This window comes from Coloeus monedula (assembly GCF_965178545.1).
Source record: "Coloeus monedula genome assembly, chromosome: 27".
Lineage (NCBI taxonomy): Eukaryota > Metazoa > Chordata > Aves > Passeriformes > Corvidae > Coloeus > Coloeus monedula.
The window spans coordinates 2,377,075-2,402,626 of NC_138807.1; the positions used below are offsets into that span (position 1 = coordinate 2,377,075).

At 51.2% G+C, this 25,552-nt stretch overlaps 1 protein-coding gene across 1 annotated transcript; it reads right to left on the reverse strand.

Annotated features, from left to right (window-relative positions):
* Positions 1-25,083, reverse strand: BTBD2 (BTB domain containing 2). Its single transcript, XM_082297777.1, has 9 exons — positions 24,494-25,083; positions 17,783-17,902; positions 14,179-14,335; positions 10,644-10,749; positions 9,651-9,848; positions 5,916-6,108; positions 4,306-4,393; positions 3,200-3,346; positions 1-2,706 (listed from the first exon to the last, which is right to left on the reverse strand). Exons 1-9 carry the CDS (start codon positions 25,078-25,080, stop codon positions 2,545-2,547), a joined length of 1,758 nt encoding a protein of 585 aa, XP_082153903.1. The 5' UTR covers positions 25,081-25,083; the 3' UTR covers positions 1-2,544.
* Between the last annotated feature and the right edge of the window lie 469 nt (positions 25,084-25,552).

The window sequence follows — 25,552 nt, forward strand, 5'->3', positions numbered from 1 at the left end:
TTCGGAAAGACAACCTCGATGTCTTTATTGTTTTCCTATTTACAAATCACAAAGCTGGCCAAAAGCAGAGTGTGAACACGGGACGAGAGCATCGGATACATTCATCAAATAGCACAGGAGCCGGGCCGGGCCCGCTCTGCTCGGAAGGTGACGTGGTACAACAGAATGGCTCATACTTCTGGGAACAGGCATGTCCAACAAGGAATTACATTCATCTATCTACAAAAGCCGGAATTGCATCAAACTGCGGGAAAGCTGTAAGAACAGAAATTGCTCAGGTGTAGTTCAGAGTTTGACTCCTCTCCCTCCGTGACAGGGCAAGCTGCCAGACCTGCCCCACACGCGGAGGGCAGGAAGGTGGGATTTGGGAAGAGAATTTGCATCACAAAAGAACAGTGAGAACAGAACTTCCAGGGAGCAGCCAGCGGGAGGCACCCACTGCAGCTGGGCAGGGCCAGTCTGAGCCCCGCTCTTCCCAGAGCCAAGTGCACTGCTCTGCTTCTCTCAAATTCCAATTATTCCACTATTTCCACCTGTACCTGATGTCCCGAGGTGCAGAACCCAGATCAGAGCCCCCGGGGAAGGTGCAGGCCCCAGCACGGGGCCAGCAGTGACAGTCCCACCACCTTTGGGGGAGGGATGGTGACAGGAGCGGGCACAGTCACGGACACCCCGACGGACACGGAGCCTGGGCTGTGAATCCATCTCACAACACTGTTTGCATTGCACAGAGTCGGGTTCAGTCACCAAGTCATGGACCCAGGGTTGGGGTTTTTTCTATTTTTTTAGTACTGGCCATATTAGAACCATGCCACCTGGAAGCAGGCTGACAACACACAGCTCACACCATCACCCTGGAGCATGGAACACGCTCTGGGCATCTCTAACAGCTACTGGTGAGGAGGTTCAGGGCATTCCCAGGCTGCTGCTGCACAGCTGAGGAGGAGACTCCAGCCAGCACAGCCCCAGGATCCTGGCTGGGGCAGCAGGAGGAGGAGAAGCCGTGCTCCAGCCAAGGACGGCCAGGTTTCGACTTCCAGCAGTGAAATCCAGAGGCAGCAGCTCCCAGAGAGTGGCAATGGCTCTGTGTGCTGGAGCAGGAGGTCGGAGAAGGGGCCCTGAGGCAGCACCACCCCAGCCAGTGCCCTGCAGACTCTGGTGGCTCCAGTCTCACTGCCAGGCTGAGCTTAACTCCAGCTTCCTCTGCAGAGGAGGGGAGGAAGAGTCTCGTGGTCTTCACTTGTGGGCAGTGAGGGTGGGACTGGTCAGGCAGCCCAGCACCAGCCACCCTCTCTGTGACAGCCACGGGGACCAGCAGCTGGCCCTGAACGGGTACAAGGGGTGTCTTCAAGGGCTCCACAGCTCACCAGGTGATGGTTGTGATCTCCCTCCTGTGCCTGGCCAACAGGCAGTGTGCAAACACACACCAGCACAGAGAATATTCCACGTTTTCCTGAACCGTTTGGTAAATCCTTGTCCAGCTGCTGCATTATAGGTAACAGGCAGGTGCACATCCAGCCTCTCTTCCTGCTTCCATCAAGGCAGCAGGGACGGGGCAGCAATGCACAGGAACAGAGGGAAACGCATGGAAACGTGCATGGAAACTGTAGGGCTGCCTGGGAACAGGTGAGGCAGGTGCCCTTCTGCTTCAACCGACAAACCCTGGCACTCTGCAGAGGACAACGACCAGTAATAACCAGAGCTGGGGCTGCTCAGGGGTGAGCTGAGCATCACCCAGCGCCTGGAACGTGCCAGGGGTTTGGAAGCAGCACCATGGGGACTCAGAATGCAGGAGGGCCCTCCTGGCCAGGCTGCTGCCCCTTCCCACGCTGTAGGGAGGTCACCTCGCTGTCACCAACTGCCCGAGGTGAAGATTGTCACAGATCAGTGAGGAGGGCAGGAAAACGCCACGGTCCCTCCGGAGGAGCTCAGGTTTGAGGTCTCCAAGCCTGTGTAGTGCTGGAACAGCAAAGCCTCAGGGAAAAGGCCACTTCCCATGACTTCTGAAGGCGGCTGTGTGTGCTGAGGCTGCTGGCAGGGAGGGAAGGTGCCGGACACGGGCTGGCCAAGCCCTGCAGTCTGGCCTGGACTGCTGAGCTGGAGCAGAGCAGGGGCTACCCAGCCCTGACCGAGTCTGTCTGCAGGACCATCTCCTCATGGCAAGTGAAACCACAACCAGAGCCACTTGTTGCCTCGCTTCTGACTGGTGGAAAAGCATCTACATTCATTACAGTCCAAAAAACGCACGTTGTTAGATAGGGTTAATCAGGAGGTGAAAAACAACAAGCCACAGACAACCTACGAATGGTACTGGGACACCAGCTGGCCTGCACTGGGACACCAGCTGGTCTGCACTGGGACACCAGCTGGCCTGGCACCTGAGAGCAGCAGCAGCACTAGCACAAGGCAGAACATGAGCTTTGAAATGATTTCACTGAGACCTTTGGCTAGTGTGGCTCCAATTGGTGTGGTCAAACTCAGCCAGAGATTTCGTTTGGGAGGTGATGGGGAAGAGTCGAGTCCAGGTTGGGCTGGGCAGCAGCACTATGTGTAGAAGATGATCTCTGGGATTTGTCCATCCTCCACGGAGGTGCCGTTGTTGTTCCCAGCCGCGTAACAGAATGTAAAGCAGGTTTTGGCTCCCGTTGTTGGTGATTCATGGATCACTTTGCGCAGTCCTTTGGTTCCATAGTGGGAATCTGGACCCTGTGGGGGTCACGGAAGACAAGAACAGGTCAGGACCCTGCTGCTGCCCAGGCTCTCTGGTGGGTTCGGAGCTTTGGAGATCTCAGTTCCTCCCTTTTCCTCCTGGATTTGCACCTCAGGTATTCTGAGCTCAATCTCATCTCTATCAGAACTTAGCACTAATTTAACCAGGTCTCAACAGCTAAATATGAACTTTTTGAGGCCACTGCAGCAGGCTCTGGATTACACACCTGCAGAACTGACAGCTCAGCTGTACACACCAAAAAATCACCCCATCCCCTCCTCAGAGAAACACCTGTTCAGGGCTGTGAGACAAGTCAAAAACCAGCTCTGAATGCTGGTGGTGAACAAGCTCATGGCAGCACCAGGTCACACAGAGACCCTGGAGATTGTACCACTGGCCTCGAAGGACACAGAGCAAGGCCCAGGTTGCACTGAAGACCTACAGCAGGTGCCCTCACCTGCCTGCACCTCACCCCACCCCGTGTGGTACCTTTAGAGTAGCACAGGCTGTGTAGTTGACGTTGGGTAAAATCTCCACAGGCTCCTTGAACATGACCCGGAAGGTGTTGGACGATCCGTCACAGCTGAAGCCGGTGTCGTTCTGCCCCAGGACCGTGTTGCTGTCCGTGTGGATGATCTGCAACACAGGGTCAGGCTTTCACCTGCAGGGTTAGGCACTGCCAGCCCTGCCCACGAGTGTGCCCCCGCGCTGGGCTGAGCCCCAGGCACTCCCAGATTGCCCAGCCCTGTGATGACTGCACTGTCCATTACTCATGTCCTTCCTCAGTGATCACTATGATCAGAACTGCAGAATCCCACATCTGGGTTGGGAGGGGCTTTAAGGATCATCCATCTCCAACCCCCTGCCACAGGCAGGGATGCCACCCACTATCCCAGGTTGCTCCAAGCCGCATCCTGGACATGAACTTCCAGGGATGGGGCAGCCACAGCTGCTCTGGGCCCCTCTGAGCTCACCACAGAGCTGTGGGCTCAAGTCCCAGACAGCACAGGACACCCCCTCCTCACCCCCAGGCTGGCAGAGTGCTGCAGGCCCACACTGTGCTTAGACCCTTCTCCCCCAAGAGCTCAGGGCAGCAGGATGAGCCCTGACAATCAAGGAAGAAATGCTGACAGCCTGTGCCCATCACACCAGCCCCGTGTGCTGCAGTAACTCTCCTGGGGACAGTCCTCCTCCAGTGACCCAGAGTGGGGTGACACACGTGCACCCAGACCAGGCACACAGGATCCACAGGATCCACCTGCTCTTTGGACAAGATCACGATGGGCTTGAGACAACTGAGCCTCCCTCAGGCTGCTTGGGGTGGGAAATCATGCACAGCTTCTTCATAAACTGCCTCCCAACTGCCCCAAAGCTGGGAGCAGCCCGGGAGAGGTGCTGCAGTGACGTGCAATAAAATCAAGAGCAATAATCCTTCTGATCCCCAGTGCCCCATCTGGCCCTTGCTACATCTGCCAGCCCCCCTGCCCAGGGACACACACAGTCCCTCTGAACTTCAGGTTTTGTTGCAGGTTCACTAAAACGTGTTTGTCAGCCCCTAAAACAGCCAGGATTTTTAAGGCAGCTGAGAGCATTACCTGTATATTTACTTGGTAATCCGTTGGCCCGTGTATGGATCCGTATAATCCAAACCCAACTACAAATATCCTTTTGTTTACTGAGAACCTGCAGGAACAGAGCAGGGAAGTCAGTCCAAACTTGCCACTCCTGTATTGCTCCAGTACAAAGCTGATACACAGGTATCTCCACTTGTGTTGATTTTACATCTGTGATTTAAGCAAACCTATACAGATTTAAGTGCAGCCCTTACTAAGAGGTGAAACCCTGCACAGAAACCATCAGCTGCACACTCACACCTTTGACTGGCCCAGTGGGCTTGTGTGAAAACACAAAGCTGCACAATCCCATCACCAAATTTTAGGGTCCAGGCTCAGGAAGTGTTTCCAAGTTGTGGCAAAACATCAGCATCCCAAACGCCCGCCAGGCCCAGGCAGGGCAGCCTGGGAGCAGGGAACAGTGCCCACCTCACAGTGCTCTGTCCAGCGAACACCACTCAAGTGCCACTGGGTATTTCACTGCTGAGCCCTGGGGAATTGTTCATGTGCTGCTGGGTATTTGCTGCATTCCAAATTTACCAAGAGCAGAAATAAGGATTCAGTGACTCCTGGGTGCAGGAATCCCTGCTGCCCAAGGAAGAAGGGGAAGGATATTTACCCCACTACAGCTCCACCTTCTCAGGCAGCAGAAGCCTCAGTGCTGCCAAGCTGCCAACAGCATTTCTTCATCCGTCCACCAAGTCTTTTAGCTCTGTTGTATTTCCAGAACAAACACCTGGGGCAGGCTGGAAGCCTCTGCTCTGCAGCCAGCATGGAACATTCCGTGTTGGAACTGACCCTGATGCTGCAGAGGCTGAACCTGAAGTCAAACCCAAGCTCAAAAAGGTCTGTGAGCGTTCAAGGCGAGAACAGGAAGTGTTTGGAACTGGCAGCAGTTCCCACTGCTGGGGTTGAACAGACCAGAGGATCCCACCAACAGCTCCAGTGAAACAGAACCATCTCAGAAACTGTGAAGAGCTACACTGCTGGGAGTCCCCCTTCCACCAAACATGTATCAGGAAAGAACCAAGGCTTCCTGACTCCCTCCTGTCTTGCTCTCATTCCTTGGCCCCACAAGCCTTGCAAAGCACCATTTGCCAGCCACACCTGCCAGTCCCTTTCACCATGACTGGGCTCTGCTGGTTCTCCACAAGCTCAGGTCTGAACAAACTGGGTGTCAGCAGAACTTAATCCCAACCAGGAGAGGTTAAGGGGCTTCAACAAGCCACACTGACACCTAGAGCAGGGAACCAACCTGATGGAGCAGTTGTCCCCCACAGAGCATGGAGGGGGGACAACTGGTGACTCCTTATTTATGTGTCCCTATAGCTGCAGGGGTCACTTCCCTCCCTTTCCAGGGGCCTGTGCTGGGGGGCCATGTTTTCTGGAAACCTTTGCCAACAGAGATGCAAAGTGGCAGCAATGTGCAGGTCAGTGCATCAGGGGGTGGTTCTGCCCAGCAAAACACCTTCCCTGTGGGGCTGACACGGTGGAAAGTCAGGGTCTAGCACAGAATCTCGCGTGTTTAGAGCTAGAGCAGTGGAAAGCTCAGGAACACCAGTCCAGGGGTGGGAATGAGCGCGAGAGCTGACCTGATCCTGTCACTCGTCCCACTGTACCCCCAGCGGCTCTCCACCTGCTGGAAGCGGCTGATGCTGCACTCCTTGCCCCGCAGGCAGCACCGGGGCCGGTCGATGAACTCCACCCGCGGCTTCGGGTTCACGGTGAAGTGCAGGAACAGGCTCACCACCTCCCGGTCCGTCAGGATCCCCGACTGGGCAGGCCCTGCACAGGGGAGGAAAGTGGAGATGCCGTCAGCCTTAGGGAACCACAGAGTCCTGGAATATCCATGTCAGGAGGGACCCTCAGGGATCATTGATCCAGCCCTGGCCCTGCACAGACACCCCAACAACCCCAGCCTGGGCATCCCTGAGAGCGCTGTCCAAACGCTCCTGCAGCTCTGGCAGCCTCGGGGCCGGGCCCATTCCCTGGGGAGCCTGGGCAGTGCCCAGCAGCCTCGGGGGGAAGAACCTTTCCCTGAGCTCCATGGCCAGCCCTGACCCAGCTCCAGCCGTTCCCTGGGCTCCTGTCCCTGTCGCAGAGCAGAGCTCAGCCCCTGCCCCTCCGCCTCCCCTCGGGAGGAGCTGCAGCCCCCAGGAGCCTCCCCTCAGTCTCCTCTGCTGCAGCTGAACGAGCCAAGTGCCCTCAGCCGCTCCTCAGACCCTTCCCCAGCTCCGTGTCCCTCCTTTGGACACTCTCCAACAGCTTTGGATCCTTCTGATCTTATGGGCCTCAAAACTGCACAGCCAGAAGGAATCCCTCTGGGATTTTCATGGGGAAACAAGCCTGACTTGCAGCTGGGAGCAGGCTAAACCCCCATCACAGATGGGATCCCAGTGGTGCATCAGGACATTAAATCCCAAAGGTGCTGCCCTTTATCCACATGGCAGTCCTGGGCTGCAGAGCTTTCATGGAACATGGAACTGTGATTAAGTGCCCAGCTCTGTGGAGCCCAAATGCACTGGGCTACCAAAAAAAACCCAAAAGCATGCAGCTGATCCTTGCCCCGCTCCCTCTGGAAATAACACTGCTAAGAGACAGGGATTTCCATACATGCACACCGGTGGTTCAGACACGATGGAAGACCATGAGGACGAGAGAGAGGGACTGTCACCCAGTTACCACCAACTCAAAAAGTTTAAGAGTATTTTTACTCAAGACCAAGGTGGTTCAGCTCATTCCTTCAGGCATTTAACCCACATTTTGCATTTTAATACCTTTATTGTAGAACCTTGGAGAAAATGCTAATTATTTTAGTAAGAGTTGGAGCATGTTCTCATCTTTTCTCCAGTAACAAGACATTTTTTCCAAAGTGATCACAGAATCACAGAGCAGTTTGGAGTGGAAGGGACCTTAAAGCTCATCCAGTGCCACCCCCTGCCATGGGCAGGGACACCATCCACTATCTCAGGGTGTTTCATGCCCCATCCAATCTGGCCCTGGACACTTCTGGGCAACCAACTCAGTGATGCTAAACTCAATCTTTGCAAATGACTTCAAACACTTTCAAAAGTGAAACTGGATAAAAATTAGTCCGTCAGCCTAAGACTCAAAAGCCTCTCTACAGCTCTGTTTGCACAAGGCTTTGAACAGAAACAAGACCACTGAGTACTGGGGAAACAACAGCAGTTAAAGGCTCTTTAATGTGGGGATCAAATGCCCAGCTACTCCTAGGTCCAAAACTACTTGTAGCTGGTTAAATTCAGCATGATGTTACCCAGACATATCCTGGTCCAATGCTGCAATGGGGAGAGACTCATGAATTCAAGGAAGTTGACTCCTCAAACTTAAATGAGCTTTTGGATACTTTGTTCAGCAAAAAATCAGCCTCATTGATCGTGTCTGAACTTATCCCGTGTTGCTGCAACTCACTTCTGCAATGTTTCAAATTACCTGCTCTAAGGGGAGGGAGGGACACATTTGCCAGTTAAAACATCTTCATGCAAAACCCCACATTTGATACCAGATTATACAGTAAACTGGTGAAACCACTGCTGTAAAATTCCCTCTTTTTTGGCTTTTGGGAGAGAGGGGTGTGGAAGGGAAAGGTTTCCCTCTCCTGCCTCTGCTGTCATCACCACAGAAATCAGAGTCACTCAGAAGAAAGACAAAGCTGAAGGAATTCCAAGTTAATTCCTTGTTTAAGGAACAGCTGATCTTTGCAGTTCCTCAGGTTTGGGGGCTTTGTTCACCTTTTAGGTTAAAGTGGATGGAGAAAACATAAGAATTTCTCTTAAAGCACAAAGGTACAAGGGGGACAGGCAGTTTGTGACAGACAACATGGGGAGGGGCACCAGCATTCCCAGCTCAAAGCCTGCAACCCAAACAGGCCAAAATTAACACTTTCCTTCCAGTGAGAGAATGATACAAAGTTGCAAGGAAGGGTTGAAAGAAACGGGATCTGCAGAAAAATACAAATATCTCTGCTTCACTAAGCGAGCTCCTTCCCAAGAAATCCACATCCCTAAGGCCACGTCACAGCTGTGACAGGACAGAGAGTGGGGACCAAGTCTGAAGCACCGATTTTCTCCTTACTACAGCCCTCCTTACATGGGAACAGGGACATTAAGGACTGACCAGCTGACGCCAAGCTGCCCTGAGAAGTGACCTGCAAAGGAAGGGGGTCAGTGCCCCTGTTTGCTTCTGTGTACACAGCACTGTAGCCTGAAACAAGCTGCAGTTTGGAAAATGGCTCCACTGTGTCTTTTTAGCATGAAAACTAGTTAAGCTGATTGCCAGCTTCCAATCCCCGGGGAATCACCAGAGGATGAAGTCAAAGACAACAGGCAGTGAAAACAAAACAAGGCAATCTATAGTCCAAGCTGTGAAATGAGCGAGACATCTCTGTAGATCAAGATCTTAATGTAAACTTGAAAAATGCTTTGAGACACAGACTAAACAACATCAAGCCTTCAGCTCAAAGAACGTTTTCAAAGTTTTGCAGATATGGGGCTCTGTTCTGAACAGCATTGGCAGGACAGGGCCAACACCACCACAGGCAGAGGATGGGGAGAAACATCCCCATTTCTCTTTGGGAACAGGCTATGATCAACAGCAATTATTTGCGACTCCATTAGCTTTGTGTAGTTTAAATGCTCGGGATGGCTGGAAAGGGGAGCAGGTGAACCCCAGTTTGGATCTTTGCTCTCAGCTGAACGGGACAGTAACCACCCAACCACGCTGTGAGAGCAAACACAGCTGTGATCCCCCTGCTCTCCCAGGGGAGCACCACAGGCTTTAAAATGAATGAATGAGCATGGATGGAAATGGCATTTAGACAGTAAATTTTGTAATCATAGAATCACAGCATAGTGTTGGAAGGGACCTCAAAGCCCATCCAGTGCCACCCCTGCCATGGGCAGGGACACCTCCCACTGTCCCAGGCTGCTCCAAGCCCCAATGTCCAGCCTGGCCTTGGGCACTGCCAGGGATCCAGGGGCGTCACAGCTGCTCTGGGCACCCTGTGCCAGGGCCTCACACCCTTACAATACAGAATTTTCTCCTGATATCCAGTCTAACCCTGCCCTCCTTCAGGGGGCCATTCCCCCTTGTCCTGTCACTCCACACCCTTATGAAATGTCCCTTTCCAGCCTTCTTTTAAGCCCCTTTTTGGGGGAGAATGGGGGAGAATGAGGGAAAATAGGGAGGAATGTAGGGGAATCTCATATTTGAATTACTACAAGATACACAGAGAAAACCCTCTTTCACGTGACTTAGCTGAGGAAAAGCAAAGACCAGGATTGCCAGAAACACCTTTGTTGAGTTACCTGCTGCAAACTCCTCAATAGTCATCAGTGGGAAGCGGATAAGGGAGAGAGCTTTGCCCAGAACCTTCCGCTTGTTCTCTGGAATCACCTGGAGCTGCTGCCGCTGACACTCGGCCTCCGACCAGCGCACCACGGCATTGAACAGGCGAACCTCCCGGATCCCCAGGGTGTCCCTCTCCAGCACTGCCACCAGCGTGTCTGCAGGGCAGGACAACAGGCACAACTTCAGGCTCTAACCCCAAATCAGCCCCTTTCACCTCGTCAGGAGTACCCCCTGCACAACCAAGGTAGAAGAGGAAGCGGCTGAACCAACAGCATCTCCCAAAAGTGCTGCCTGCAGCCTCTGAGGAAGATTTATCTGTGTGTTCCATCAGCAAGGAACTCACTGGAGCAGCAAACAGAGCCCATTTAATTGGCATGTAAATGCAAGTGCAGGAGGATGAACTGCAACTTGCTTGACGTCAAATTTGGATGAAACAAGCAGTATGAAAGCCAGAAGGTGACCCGTGCCTTACCTCCACAGCCCATCTCATTAGAAGAAGGTTAAAGCCTGAATTTTAATGTTCATTAACTGTGCCCAGCAAGTTTGGAAACTGCAGATGGTAATTAAAATAGCCAGTTCTTGCTTCCAAAAGCACAACACCTTTTTAACTCCAAAACCTGACAAAGACTTGGGGAACAAAGCCAACTCTACAAAAAAAGGCAAGTTTACACTCACCCAAAACCTGCCAACATCAACACAGGAAACGGGCTTTATGTCATGCCCAGAAAACTCAACTTGCACCAAAGTAAGCAGATTCCAGGGTATTTCTGCAGGCAAGGCAGCAAACTCTGGCAAATTCCCTGTCTCCAGCCACTTTGTGCCAGAGACTGTTCAACTGATTGCTCCAGAAAAGCCAAGCCACAAAGTGCCAAGCATTAACCTGTAACAACTTTGGAGACAAGCTGGTTATGAAAGCAGGGAGAGAGAGGGAGGGGTGGAAAAGAGCTTACCCAGGTCAATGTCTGTAAACCCCTCTGCATTGATGGCATCTGAGGTGTTCTTGTCTATGTTCTCCAGGCACAGGCTGGCCAGCTGGGGCTCATCAAACAGCCGGGCCTAGGCAGGAGAGAGCATCATTAACAGAAACAGTATTTTAAAGTTTACACAGAACCCCCCTTCCCCTGCCACAGCCCATCTTCATTAGCAATACCATGCCTGACTGCACCAGGAATCCACTGGGCCTTTCACAAGCAGTTAAGCATGACAAGGCAAACACTAGAAAATTCTGTGTTTGGCAGCAGCCCTGGTTCAGCTGTGCGTGTCTTCAGGCACGTCTTTGTTCTAACAGGGCCTGGGTGCAGGCACCGATCGTGCTTTCTAGCACCATACTGACCCTGTCAGCTGAGCATGGGCAATTTTTACATCATTCTTCTATTTACAAGAAAGCTTTGCCCAATGACTCCAGGCCTGCTTGCTCTAGGAATAATGCAGAGGCAGCTTATTCTGTAAGAACAGCCACACTGATCTCGTGTATTAGCAAAAAAGCTGCAGCAGCAGTGCCTGTGTGTCCTGGGGAGCCCTGCAGGATACACAGCCTGCTTAGTGCATTTCCATGTTTTCCACAGAAACAGCTACTCTAATCCAGTTACCTTAAAGAATTTGTCCCAAAATAGGTTACTATTCCAAGCAAAGCCTGCACACAGCCTGCAGAGCTGCTCAGAATTTCTCTGCTCAGCTTAAGTCTTGTAACAATTTTGCTGCCGCTTCAGACCACCCTGGACTGCCACGTGTTACCAGCCCTGTACCCAGTGTAAGAAGAAATGGGGTGGAACACACAAAAAACACTAAATGACCTCTTACTTCCAGTGCTTTGGTTTTGTTGTTTATGAAGGAACTGCATTGACATTACACCTAACAAGAATACACCAGGACTTGAACTCGCTGCCACAGGTAAGGTTTAAAACTCATGTTTTGGGCTGGGAGTTCCATCACTCAGGAGGCACCTTCAAGCATCTTCTGCTTCACCCCTGCTTGTGGGATGCAGAGCTCAGCAAGGCCAACCTTTGCACTGAGACCTCAAGAAGCTGAAACAACAATTTCTCAGGGCCCAGGGAAACTTCAGCAGTTGTCACCTGCTCCAGGGGCTGGAGGGCTGCCAGTGCCTTTCCACTCTTGGCATCAAGAGCTGTGACTGACTCAGACTTTACTACTGTAGTGGCTCTTTGGACACGTGAGGACTTTCATTACTCTTGCAGAGCTCTCCCCCACAGCAGCTCCAGGCAAGCTTTATTTCCTTGCTGATCAAAGTGACACTTGGATGTACGTCTGGCATGAAAGAGGATCACTGCTCTCTACGAGGCACAATCATTTAGGAAAGCTGCTTGCCTCTGATATTTCTGCCACTGATCAGCAGTTGCTTGAGACAGACAGTGACACAGCTGCTGGACCAGCAGATGGGGCAGACACACACAAAAGGAGGTTTGGGGCTCTACCTCAGATCTCAGGTCCATGATCTTAAGGCTATTGTGCAATGCCTTGTACAAGATTATGTCAGGTCTGTAATTTACTGAAGAGGTTGTTGGCTTGATGCAGTGAAAGCAGAAAACAGGCAGGTTTTCACAGTGCAGGACCAGAAACACGAGGTTTGTGAGAAGAGATCCTTTCAGTGAGGTGCAGCCAGTCATTGAGATCAGGCACATTTCTCAAACAACACCTACCTCAAACATCTCAGACTAGATACAGAGCAACAATGAACATAAAACTAGATGGGAATCACCACTGATGATTAATCAGAATGGACAAGCCACAAACAAAAGGAATCAGGAAAGCCTTTCCCCTTCTGGCATTTCACCCACCTCAGTGACACTGATAAGAGTGCCAGGCAGTATTTTGGTTTTGGCACCTGAAACACAAGGAAAACTTCTTCCTTTGCCAAAGAAGGACCTATGCGACCTGTAAGAAAGTCACCATAAACCTAAATACTACCTTGCCAAAGCTACAAACTCAAGTGCAGAGACACAGGAAGCCACAAAAAACCTCTGCATAAGGAATACCACCAAAACCCAACACCTCAAACCCATCATGAGGCAATGGCTAGCCTAAGATGCCTCCCCAAAACTTCAGCCTATGGGAAATATCTGTTCCCAGCCCTTGGCTAACAGCTCCTGATCTTTCAGATTGCAGCTGCTGAACCCAACGGACGGGAGAGCTGCAGCCAAGGAGCTGCAGTCGTCCTACCATGCATCAGACAGGAGCACAGATTTGGCTGCCATCGCCCAATCAAGAGCCTTCAAGTCCTGAATCTGCATCTGGGAAGTGCAGAGTGGATCCCTCCACATCCCAGGGGCTGCCTCATTTGCTCATGGCACGCAGAAAGGGGCCAGATTAAAGAGGATGTGTAAAGAAGGCCATGGAGTGTTGCAGCAGTAGCTGAACCCAAGCAGTGAGACAAGTGCCTACAACAGCAGTGTGACATGGAACTACTTTGAGAACGGGTCCAAATATTCAAACTGAAAAAAAAAATCCCAGTCTAATCCTGAGCAAAGAGCTCAGCAGTGGCTGCTTCAGGCCAGCACTGCTTCAATATCTGCAAAACTGCTGGTGTAGCCACTGCCACCCACATGGTACCTACAGCCAGAACCTGAGATACCTGTACTCCTGACAAGGGGGAATAATCCAGCAGACAGGAATGCTGGGCAAGACAGGCACCCAGAACAGGGTGTCCCTGGCAGTGCCAGACTCCCCCATACAGGTGACAGCACTGTGGATGTCACCAACATGGCATCAGCTGTCCAAGAGAGTGGCAGGGACCAGAGAGAGAAGATAGGGGTGGGAAATGAGAAGGACAGTGATGCTCATTTAATCAACCTGGATGCAAAGTCTGATTTTTTCCAACCTAAGCAGAAGTTGTGAACACTGTCTCCTACTTTGCTGCTTCAAGAGTCAAATGGAAGGTGGAGGAGCCCAACCCTCAGAGACTGGATCAGACGCAGGGCCAAGGAACAGCTGCTCTGACACACTGGGTCTGTGAGCCTTCAGTGCAGGAGGCTGAGCTGCAACAGGCTGAGGAAGAGAGCACCTTGCTCCTCTCCCAGGAAAATAAACCAAAGCACTCATGAAAAAGTTTTCTTTCACCCCCACTTCAGGGGGTGCACAAAAGTCCTTCAAGGAATGTCTGAGCAGCCAGACACAGCACTGAGAGAAAGCTCAGCATTACCAGTCCTGATTCTGTAACACATGGAAATCCTCTCATTCCACTTTCCTTCTTGGCAGATGAAATCTTTCCACCCTGTTAACTCCATCCCCAGCTCACACTCTGGAAGGAACCACCTGCCACAGTGAAACAGAAAGATCTGAAACAGCAGCAACGTTTGCTGTGTTTTATTGTTCTTTCTAAGAACCTGCTCAGCAGTGCTGGACTCATGTGAGGAAGAATTCAAAACAACCCAGAACTGCTCCACTTTGGATGATCAACTGTAACACCCAGAAAACTCCTGTTTTCTGACTGTGCTGGACCTTGCTGAAAGCAGATGATCACAAACTCACCTGAGTTAACAGCATGAATGCATTGTCTGCTCGGAGGTTTTTTTTAAGGAACTCCACACAATGAGCTTCAAGGGCTGGAACTGCATATTTCTTAGCTGTGTAAAGTGTTGTCATAACAGTCTCTGGTCCGATCTGAACTTCGTCTGAATAAAGAAATCTGAAAACACGCAAACAAATATTGCTGTGGTGAATTAAGGTTACAGAGTAAGACCCCAGCAATTCATAGAAAACATGTTTGTGCCTCTGCCCATCATCCTGGTCTATTTCCTCTACTGGGGAGATAGAAGGGTTTTCACATCCTTTCCACTGACTGCTTTACCAAGAAGAAGATTTTTTTTTTTCTTTTTTTTTGTAACAGACATTTTACAGTATAACTTCTAACAGCTGGGATTTCCACTGAAGCAGCTCAAGCTGCCTTGCATCCCACCACCAGTGAGCTCTTAGCCTGCCACTTACACCAGGCTAAAACAGTCTCTGGCCAAGAATACCCCTTAAAATTCTTTTTTTTGGCTGTTCAATTAGAATAAACAAGGACAAAAACTCAACCTTGCCTGTCTCCCTCAGAAGAGAAACTCCATTCTACAGTACTAATTCAGAAGTGCTGAGAAGCACTCAGATGTATCCATCCACTGCACAAGGTGCTTTACCCACACTCCCCTTTCTCATCACTTTATAGATTGAACTGTTTCATTTCATGGCACAGCTCACAATGTAACTTCAGCATAAAGAAAGAGTTAGTTGCAGTGAAAAACAAGGACTGCCATGCTGCAGCAAAGCACCAGCCTTCACTGTTAGGCCAAAACAAGGAAGTAGATTCACGATCTGAAAAACAAAGGTCTTCCTAGGAAACCTGACTGAACCCCCTCATACCTGAACTCACTGACCAGAGACAGCAGGAACTGAGAGGCTGAGCTCAGTAAAACCAGTGACACACTGGTGTTAGTCCTTTTCACAGAATCCGAGACTGGTTTGGCTTGGAAGGGACCTTAAAAGACTGTCTTGTTCCAGCCCTGCCATGGGCAGGGACACTTTCCACAGGTTACTCCAAACCCTGCCCAGCCTGGCCTTGGACACTGCCAGGGATCCAGGGGCAGCCCCAGCTGCTCTGGGCACCCTGTGCCAGGGCCTGCCCACCCTCCCAGGGAACAATTCCTGCCCAAGATCCCATCCAGCCCTGCCCTCTGGCACTGGGAAGCCATTCCCTGGCTCCTGTCCCTCCATGCCTTGTCCCCAGTCCCTCTGCAGCTCTCCTGGAGCCCCTTTAGGCCCTGCAAGGGGCTCTGAGCTCACCCTGGAGCCTTCTCTTGCCCAGGCTGAACAGCCCATGCAGAGTTTTTGTTTACTGTATTTCCTTTAACCAGTGGAGCAGTTTGCCAGTCAGGATCTCACAGGCACAAAGCACAGAGATGTGATATTGTGTTAACTGTGCTTGGCATTCCTATTCCACAGGATATTTTGGAAACTCCAGCAATTTCTTGCTCTGCATTTCTCTGAAGGGGACACAGCAGCAGCAGGTTGTGTGGCTGCTGTTCCTGGAAGCTTCACGCAGCAGCAGGGCTCTTCCAGGGGAATGCCAGACAGCATTCCCATCTGCAGCAGAGGAACTCCTGCTCCTCCAGCTAGAGAGGACCAGGATGCCATTCAGGGAAGCATCAACAGTGGGATCCACAGGAAGGGAAGCACTCTCACTGCTGAAAGCAGGCTTTTGTGCTGCTCCAGGACATTTGTCAATAGCAGCATCAGGCCACAGGTTCACCAGTGTATTTTGCACACATCCCAGCCCCATTTGCACTGAGCAATCCTTTCTATTCCAAGATCAAAAGCACACAGTGGCTCTAAAACCAATTATTTGTTTACTGCAGGGATGTGTCATTATTTCTGATTACCACAGTCCAGTGTGTGCTAAGAGGGACAACAAGAGAGGCTCAAACTGTGCAAAAGCCCAGTATCAATTTAAAAAAAAAACATTTAGACTAACCCCAGACAATCAGAAGTGTTCTTATCTTTGGGTTAACATGAAAATAATAATAATAATGAAAAATAATTTCTTCCACGATTACAGCAGAACTATTAAAGGTCACTAGCCCATGAACTCTATCACAATCCAGCATCCAGATGGGACCTACAGCAGAACATTCAGGATGGGCACTTTGTCCCTGGATTAGCTCCTGATCCTACAGCATTAGATCATGGCTTGGACCAAGTCCAGAGACACATGTAAGGATCAGCTGCCATTCCAGATCAGTGTTTGGAGGGATTGGTTTTACTCCAGGAACACATACCACATACTTGGGCAGTTTTCTCCTAGAAAGCAGCACCCAAACTTCCTCCGGCACATTTAAGCTCTGAGCATTTTGAAAACAATTTAGAAGTTCAGTTCTAGATTTAAGCACCCAAGATGTCACTAGACCATGGGCACAGCTACTGCAGCATAACTGCAAGCTCCAAGGCACTGAGGTAATCCACCAACGACTTCTTCCATAAAAAAATATAAATATTTCTGTTGAAATCCACCTAAACTCATCACTTTGTCTTTTGAGATGATGGGTCTCTTCTGAAATCCCTCTGTTTAATTAAGTGCTGAAATCTCAGCACTGGCAGGGAAAAACCAGGATTTTTGCCTCCAGTTCACTGGACATTTGGGCCTCACTAAGACTTAAAGATAGTTACAAGCTCTGCACTCCAGAGAGATCCACATGGCTGATAGGCACACACCAATTAGAGGGATTCCCCACATGCTGATGTCTGGTTTAAAGCGAGCCAAAGGGGAGGGGGCTCGGGGCTCCCAATTATTTCTGGCCTTTCATTCTAGCCCAGATCAATTTTAAAATATTCCAAGACAGCACAGGCATGACCAAAGCACTTTCTGAAGGTAAAGCAAAAAGTGTGCCAGAGCTATATATAGTCACTGCTCCCAATAGGAAGCAAGGGGGGAACATGTCAAGAGCACAGGACTGGAAACCCCTGGAAGTAGGTTACAGAAATCCTATAGAAACAGGACAATGACTTTCCAGCATCCATTCAGGACTGCTGCTGGATGTTGTACAGCACCAGCCGAGCTTAAAGGAATTGGTGAATAGGACATTACAGCCCCTTCCTCCTCTTCCAGCACACAGACTTGCAACGCACACTGGAAATGTAAATTCAAATCCAGCTCTCCAAAAGAGGAATAAAACCCACACAAAGGGTGCTACCACATGGAATGGCTGACATTTATTGCATACCCCTGCTTACCTGTTACAACTTGTTCATAACCTAAACAAGCTCCAAGTATTTGTAACTTACAGAGCTTTCAGAGGATCACTTTTCCCCTCCTCTCTCAAAGAGCATTTGGATGAAACCAAACCAATTAATGAATAAGGATCTGTAAGACAATGGCCAATATTATATATATATATTTATGCAGTAGCTACACTAGACTCTTACCCAGGAAAGCAGGGATTTAACACCAGCATTTAAATACCCTTGAACAGATCAAAGAGGCATTTTATTTTGGAAGTTAACAGTCTCCACTCTACAAATACTTCCCTGCTTTCATTAAAAACATTATTTTCTACACTAAATCCGTGCATCCCAGTTATCCTGTGCTTTAGAAGCAGCTTACTTGAGCAGAGCTAGGAAGGCAGCAGGCTCCACGTCAGGCAGCTCAATCTCTGTTGAGGTTGTGGCCATCCCACCATTAAACATCGCATCGAAGACGGCGCTGCCCACGGCCAGCACGAACCTAACGTGGAAAAAACAAACATGCAAATAAAACCTTATGTTAAATCATATTTATATTCCAAAAAAATCCCAGGCTGGTTGCTAATCCCCAAAACCACCCTCAGGGAAAGCAAATCATTCGTGGAGTTAAAGCAAAAGTGTTTTGCAAGAGCAGGGAGGGTCAGGCTGGCTGCTCCTGGACTGCAAAGCACCAAAGCTGCAAGGAACTTCTCTCTGAGCTCTGTCCTGGAATACAGCACAGTAATGGTTCCCCAAAGGCCAGGTTTTGGGAATTTTGGAATAGAATACACATGGCTGTTTTGCAGAGCTCCTGTAGGAGCCTATGTATCATCCTGAGGTTGAGAAGCAAAGAAACAGCAAAGATAAGGAGTTCGAGTTCTTTCAGTAAACAGAGCCCAAGTCTTGCTGCAATTCCCCACAGTCACCTACTGGAAACACTTACGGAAAACTTGCCACTGCACACTCCTCATCCTCTTCCCCAGACCTAGGCACACATCTTTGGTGATGGCAGAGCAAGCTCCCAAAACACAAAATTGCACCAGCAGCAGCACCAGGAGCTGCAGATCCCAATCCCTGGCACGGGAGCTGCCCTCCCCAGGCATTTTGCTGAGTCCTTCCATGGATAACCTGCTCTGGGCTTAGCCCAGAGGGAAGAACAAACCTCCCTAGGAGCAAACCAGCACACAAACCCTTCAGCACTGCTGGAAGGTTACATGGTAATTACTGGCACTGAGAAGAACGTTATCGGCTCTAAAGAGACTGGAAGCAGGAACTTGCACAAAACAGGTTTGAGACCAAAAATTATATCTCAGCAAAGAAGATGATTCCCCCCCAATAGACAACATCTCCTGTTTTAGGAGGAGGCCCAGACCTGGGCTGCTGAGGGGCCTGAGTGTATTTAAGCTGCTGTACCTGCCTCAGGACTTAGCCATTTTGAGAACTTTCTTGTTCAAAAATGCAGAGATGAGCTTTTGCCATGAAGGATTCCTGGTGTCTGCCAGCATGCAGCTCCATGAAGTTAAACTGAAGGTCATAGCTCAGCAGTGTGGGGCAGCAGAGCAGCCCAGGCTGCAGCAGATGACTACAACCACTTCTCCACCAACTAGGAAAAGGAAAAAGCTGGAATACTCCAGACTCTTGCTTCAGTGGTGTGATGCACACTTCCAGAGAAGCAGCAAGAACTGTAGGCAGAAATCCATACAAGACAGCAGGCATGGGGCCATGAAACCTCCAGCCCAAGGAAAGTCCAGCACTAAGGGGGAATTTTCAGTCAGATTTAGTAGGAAATGACCTTTTAGAAGTAGGAAATTTCCATTTAAACAATGCTTTCATTTTCACTCCCCTCCCATCCAGAGGAGGCTTCCTAGGGATACAATGGAGTGAAGCTCCATGGATGTGCCAGGCTCGTTTGCTGTGACGGAGTTTGGCTGACGAGCCGGCTTATTGTTCCTGATGGGCTCAGGGAGCTCGGGACAAACCACAGTGGCTACAAAAAAGTACACACATGCATATTTCTGTCAAACCATTCTCAAGAAAAATGTCAAGAACAAATAAAAACCTTCCTCACAATACCAGAATTGCCAGATGAAACAAAAATCCTTGTTCCTCCAAAAGCAGCGATGGTGGCAAAACAATCGCTGGCTTTGTCTGATACTAAAAATTAACATATATTAATTGCACTCTCAAATTTTCATTCTCACAGCCAGCACAGTATAGGTACTCAACGAGCAAGAGCTTTCAGAAGCTATTTGAAAAGGGCATTCTCTCAAATGTTTGCTTCCATTTCAGTCGGGGACAAATCAGTTGGATTTTGTAAACTGCTGAGCCCTAATAGGATCCCAGGAGGTACCAGAGAAACACAGGACTCCACATTTGAAGTTTTAAGAGAACGTAATCAACATAAGAAAATCTCTCTCTCTCCAGTGTTTTCTTACTCTTCCTAAAAAGAACATTTAAAGCTGCTCTGAAGACACTCCAGGAAAAGCAGGGATGCACACCATTCCTCCCACACGATCCACCAGCTTTCCCCAACCATGCAGGTCTGCAGAAGGAAGAGATGGGGCTTGTTTCAGATGGGAAAATCCAGCAGAGGGTTATTTTTAAACACTTCCGTGGCCAAAACAGAGTGGACTACTGAAAGGAGGCAGAGAAATCAGCAGAAACAGAAGAACTAAGAAAGTAACACCTGATTTCTCCTCATTCCCTTTGCACCAGGAAGAGCCAAAGTAAACTGACTTTCAGCAATAAGAGTCACAGGAACTTCCTTGAGGATAATAATTTGATTTCTCTTCAAAAGGATCCAAAGCTGACTCCACAGGCTGTCGAGGGCTTGCAAGCAAATGTCTCCTTCTGCTATTTTGCTTCCTACCACAACTTTCACCACTTCATGTTCACCTTGGCACCTCCACTCGTCACCTGGTTTCATCTGCACGCCCACCAGTGCTGCTCCCTTTCTAGGCACTGCAGTAACACCAATAATAAAAGAAACCACTCAAAACCCACAACTACCCCACTGCTGCTGCACCAGCTCCCTCCTCCATCCGCGCCACTGCGGAGAAACCTTAAAATATCTATTCCAGAAGAGCTGGCACAGGAACAGAGCAACACGTGACGTGCTGGAGCTCGATGACACCGTAGGTGATGAGAAGCTGATGGTGATGATTGTGTGCTGGCTGCAGAGGATGCAGACCCCAGGCAAAAGGAGCAGGAGGCAGGAGCAGCCCTGCCCAGGAGCAGGAGCCATGGGACACCTCGGCACACGACGCTGCAGGAACTGCGAGTGAATACACGTCCAAGAAAAGACAGGATGGGCTCAGAAGAGACTTCTGGAAACAACAGCCGAAGTATTACTCAGGCTGTCTCCAAACTCTAGATCTCCCTGGCTGGAGCACACACAGGGTTGCATCCCCACACACTTGCCCTGCTCACTCTCGGGCCCTGTTTTCTGGCCAATTAACAAGTTTAATTATGACACCCATCCAGCTTCTGGCTGATGAGGTTTAGACATTTCTAATCTCATTGATATTGTGCTCAATGAAGCAGATCTGGAAAGACAAAAAGCCCTTCCCTCTTACTGCTGGGTCTAATCAATGTGTTGACCTTGGTCATGCTGGCGCCGTGAAGCTTCAAGGCAGCTGCTCGGCCCAGCCTTGACATTGAAAAATATTAAGGCCATCCCGTCTTCTTTGTGGCTGATTCAGCAGCAAGAGGGAACGAGCTCCAGGCTCAGAGACAGGGCCTGCTCCAGAGTAGGCAAGGAACTTCCACAGGGTCTGGAGCCTCCTCCAGGTGGAAAACACCTGATGTTCTCAGGGCTGCAGATGCTTGGACAGGCAACCCTTCAGTCCAGCTCATTTACACCTTTTATCTACAAACTGGCTCTCACACACAAAATGAATGCTTGCTCTTAGTTGCTCTGTGAAGTTTCTTTTGTCTGTCTCTGCGGCTTGATATGAACTGCTGAGCCACAGAATCCCAGACTGGCTTGGGTGGGAAGGGACCTTAAAGCCATCCAGTGCCACCCCCTGCCATGGGCAGGGACACCTTCCACTATCCCAGGCTGCTCCAAGCCCCGTCCAGCCTGGCCTTGGACATTTCCAGGGATCCAGGGGCAGCCACAGCTGCTCTGGGCAACCAGGGCCTCACCATCCTCACAAGAAAGAATTCCTTCCTGATATCTAATCTAAATGTCTCCTCCTTTCAGATTAAGGCCATTAACTGAATTTGCCAGGCACACTCAGAAACACACCTGAACCTACAGCTGTGTCAGAAACCTCTTCCTTGTACCAGCACCTGTGGACAACATCAGCTGTCCTCACTGGGCACACGCCACTTCATTACCTCAACCTACAAACCCTCCATATCCCCTTGGCTCCATCCTGGAGAAGCCTGACCAGGATGACCTGCACCATCACTTCCAGCTCCCACAGGACTGCATCTCTCGGATTATTTGTGCTTCCCAGTCTGCTGACAAAGCCATTCCTAGCACACCATGAAGTCATACCAAGGATGACAGGTAGGATGCTGCAGACCACTCCTCAAGGCAACAAGAGGAGCTGTCCAAGAACCCTATTTAGGAGTTGCTCCTCCTGCAATCACACTTTGTAGCTGGCTTGGTCTGAAAATTTACACAATTAAACCAGACTACCTGGGAGCTGTACACTATTGTGCCAGGGGAGGCTTAGATGAGATATTAGGGAAAATTTCTTTACAGAAAAATTTGTAAAGCACTGGAATGGGCTGCCCAGAGCGGTGGTGGAATCACCATCCCTGGAAATGTTAAAAAAACCTGTGGATGTGGCACTTGGGGACATGGTTTAGTGCTTCTGGGATGATGGTTGGACTTGATGATCTTAAAGGTCTTTTTCAACCTTAATAACTCTGTGATTTTATGATTTCAGACATCTGACAAAGCACCAACACCTCCCTGGTCGCTGAAGCAAAACAGCACTTCTCCAATGGAACTCACAGTTGCTTTGCAACTCAATTCCAGCACAAAGTATCTTCTGCTGTTAAGCTGCTGTGGGAGAACTGAGCACAGAAGGGGTCTGGGTGCTTTTATTTTAAGCTCTCTTGTTTCTGAAATAACCACAGTACTCCATGAATCACCAGGATATCCCAACTGTAACATCACACGGACAAGTTTTACTAAAACCTCTAGAATCCTTAGATGGGATGTCACACCATTCTATCTTTACCACCCAGAGCACCAGATGAATTTCAGAGCAATTAAGCAGCATCTCACTTTGGGCCCAATTTTTTTTTTTTTTTCAAAGCTTCATTTATTTTACATTTATTTCTGGGCTGAACATCACCTGTCCCCACCCAGCAAGCCTAGTTCTCAGGACAGGAGCAAGCTTACCCAAATACTAATTAAACTTCAAATTATTAAAGAGCAAAGCTGACACCCTAAACACTCAAACCAGCCTAGAACAAGTGTGGTTTGTTTGGAAAGCGAGAGAGAAGGGGGAAATCTGAAGATGAAACTTCCAGGAATGTGAGCACTTCGGAGAAAAGCAATAGTTTGAAACCATTTGGAGCAAAGCTCCCTTTGCCAAGCACCACTTCCAGGAACACCAAGGAACCTCCCTCACCCAGTTAAAGTTGGTTCCATCTCTGAGCTCTTCCCTGGGAGGCCCTTCCCAGGGTAGGGGGAAGAGGGTGGCACACATGGATTCACCAGAGCTCCCCCAAGGAACCAGCCAAATGTCAGTCAGCCACGTCAGATCCGCATCATCCAGGTGGAGGCGATTCCCAGCTCCTCTGAGCTGCAAATTCTTAAATGGCAGCTCAGCCTTAAGCAAACCCTGCATGGGTTACTCAGGCCCAGGTGTCATTCTCAACAAAGCTCTTCCAGCTCCTTATGGTAGTGGATTAACCCCCAAAATACAGGGCTTCAGGAAAGATTCGATAAAGGTCATTTTAAAATTAAAATGTTGTTCCTGAAATTTGGGTTCTCAAAGCACTGTTCTTTCATTTCCATTCCCAGTGCTCTCACTGATCACTGTCAGCAGGGATCAAGTGGCCTGGGAGATTATTCCTCCTCTCCTCCACTTCCCACTAAAACCAACGATTACTTCCAAGCGAGATCCAGGGATTTGGGGTTTTCAGTGCTGTGCCTGCCCCACTCACATCATCCCTCTGGAAAAAATACTCTCACCCAAACCCTGGACCCATCCTGGGCTGGTGACCGTGAGGAGAGGCATGACACTGACCCAAGGGCTGGGAGAGATCTGGGGCGACGCTGACTGGCCACAATGGGGGTCCTGAGCTCAGGACGTGCCCCTGAGCAGGGGGTGAAATGTGGGGTGCAGTTATGTGACCGTCTTGTCTCTCTTCACATGGGAGGTGCAGCAGCCCAAACCCTGCACCCCTGTACCCCACTCGATGGCACATCACCCCCCGAGGCTGCAGGAGAGCCCACAGCCCTCTCAGGGCCATCTCTGAGGGGCAGTTTTGGGGATGAGGGGCGATCCCTGAGGGAGGGTAAAGGGATCATCCCTGAAGAGGATGAGGGGCCATCCCTGAGAAACAGTTCTGAGAATAAGGAGACACTCCCTGAGGAGCAATCCCTGAAGGGCAGTTTCAGGGGATAAGGGGGCAATTCCCTGAGAAGAACATGAGGGAGCAAAGGGAACAATCACCGAGAAGCAGTTTTGGGGGATAAGGGAGTGATTCCCTGAGGAGCAACGTAGAGGGGTGAGGAGAGCAATCTCTGATGGGAAGTGAAGGGGATAAAGAGGCAATTCCCCGAGGCAATAAGGGAGCAATTCCCTCAGGGGATAACGTGGGGGCAAGACGAGCAATCCTCGAAGGGCAGTTTGGGGGATGAGAGGGTGATCCCTGACGGGAGGAGCAGCGATGCCTGAGGGGCAGTTTTGTCAAATAAACGGGCAATTCCCTTTTATCAGTGGGGGGGGGCGTGAGGGGACGCCCCCAGGGCCATCGGGCCGGCCCCTACGACCCTCCCGAGGCCCGGGACCCGCGGTCACCCCGCAGGGCCATGGGGCTGGGTCCCCCCACACCCCACACCCCACATCCCTCCCGCACTCCCAGCTCCCCACGCGTGGGACCCCCGCGCCCCCCGCCCCACCTGTGCGCCGGGATGCGCTGGGAGCCGCGGCCCTTCCCCACCAGGAAGTGCACGTCGCTGAGCACCTCGTTGTTGAAGAGGAACGCGAACCGCTCCTGTACCGTCGGCTTCGTCGCCTGCCAGTTGTACACCGGCTCCCGCTGCAGCGCCCCGCCGGGACCGCCCGCCCCGCCAGCCGCCCCCGCCGCCCCCGCTGCCGCCGGGCCCCCCACGCCTCCACTGGCCGCCGGCGGGTTGGCGGCGCCGCTCTGGTTGTAGGTGAGGCCGGGCGGCGAGGCGGGCGCGCCGTTGGTGCAGGCGGCGGCCGCGGCCCCGTTGCCCGGCGGGGGCGGCGGCGGCTGCGGGCAGGAGGAGGAGAGGCCGCCGGGGCCGCCGCTCCCTCCGGCCGCCATCTTGTGCGGCGGGGCCGCGGGGGCGGGCGGCGCGGGGCGGCGCTGCAGCAGCACCAGCACCAGCAGCGGCGGGCGGGACACGGCGGCGGGCGGGACGGGGACGGGGGCGAGGGCGGCGGAGATGTCGGCGGTGGCGTCGATGGCGGTGGCGTCGATGGCGGTGCGGATGCAGAGCGCCGGGCAGCAGCGGCGCATGGGGCGGGCGCCGCCGCCGGCCGGGCACGGGGGGAGCAGCGGAGGCGGTGGCGGGGCGGGGAGAGGGCGTGGGGCGGCGGGCGGGGCCGGCACGGAGGGGGAGGATGGAGGGCGAGGATGGAGGGCGATGCGAGGGAAAGTGAGGGGGTGATCCCTAAGGGGGTGATTCCAGAGGGGGCGATCCTTGAGGAGGATGAGAGTCCATTCCTGAGGGGCAGTTTTGGGGATGAGGGGGCGATCCCTGAGGGGCACTTTTGAGGGGAAAGGGGCATTTTCCCGACGAGCAACATAGGGGAGCAATCCCTGAGGGGCAGTTTCGGGGCACAAGGGGATGAGACCCTGAGGAACCAGTGTGGAGGAGTGAGAGGGGCAATTTTGGTGGGCGATCCCTGGGGACAGTTTGGGGGATGAGGGGGGGGTCCGTTAGGGAGAGTAAGGGATGATTCCTGAAGGGCTGGTCCCTGAAAAGGAT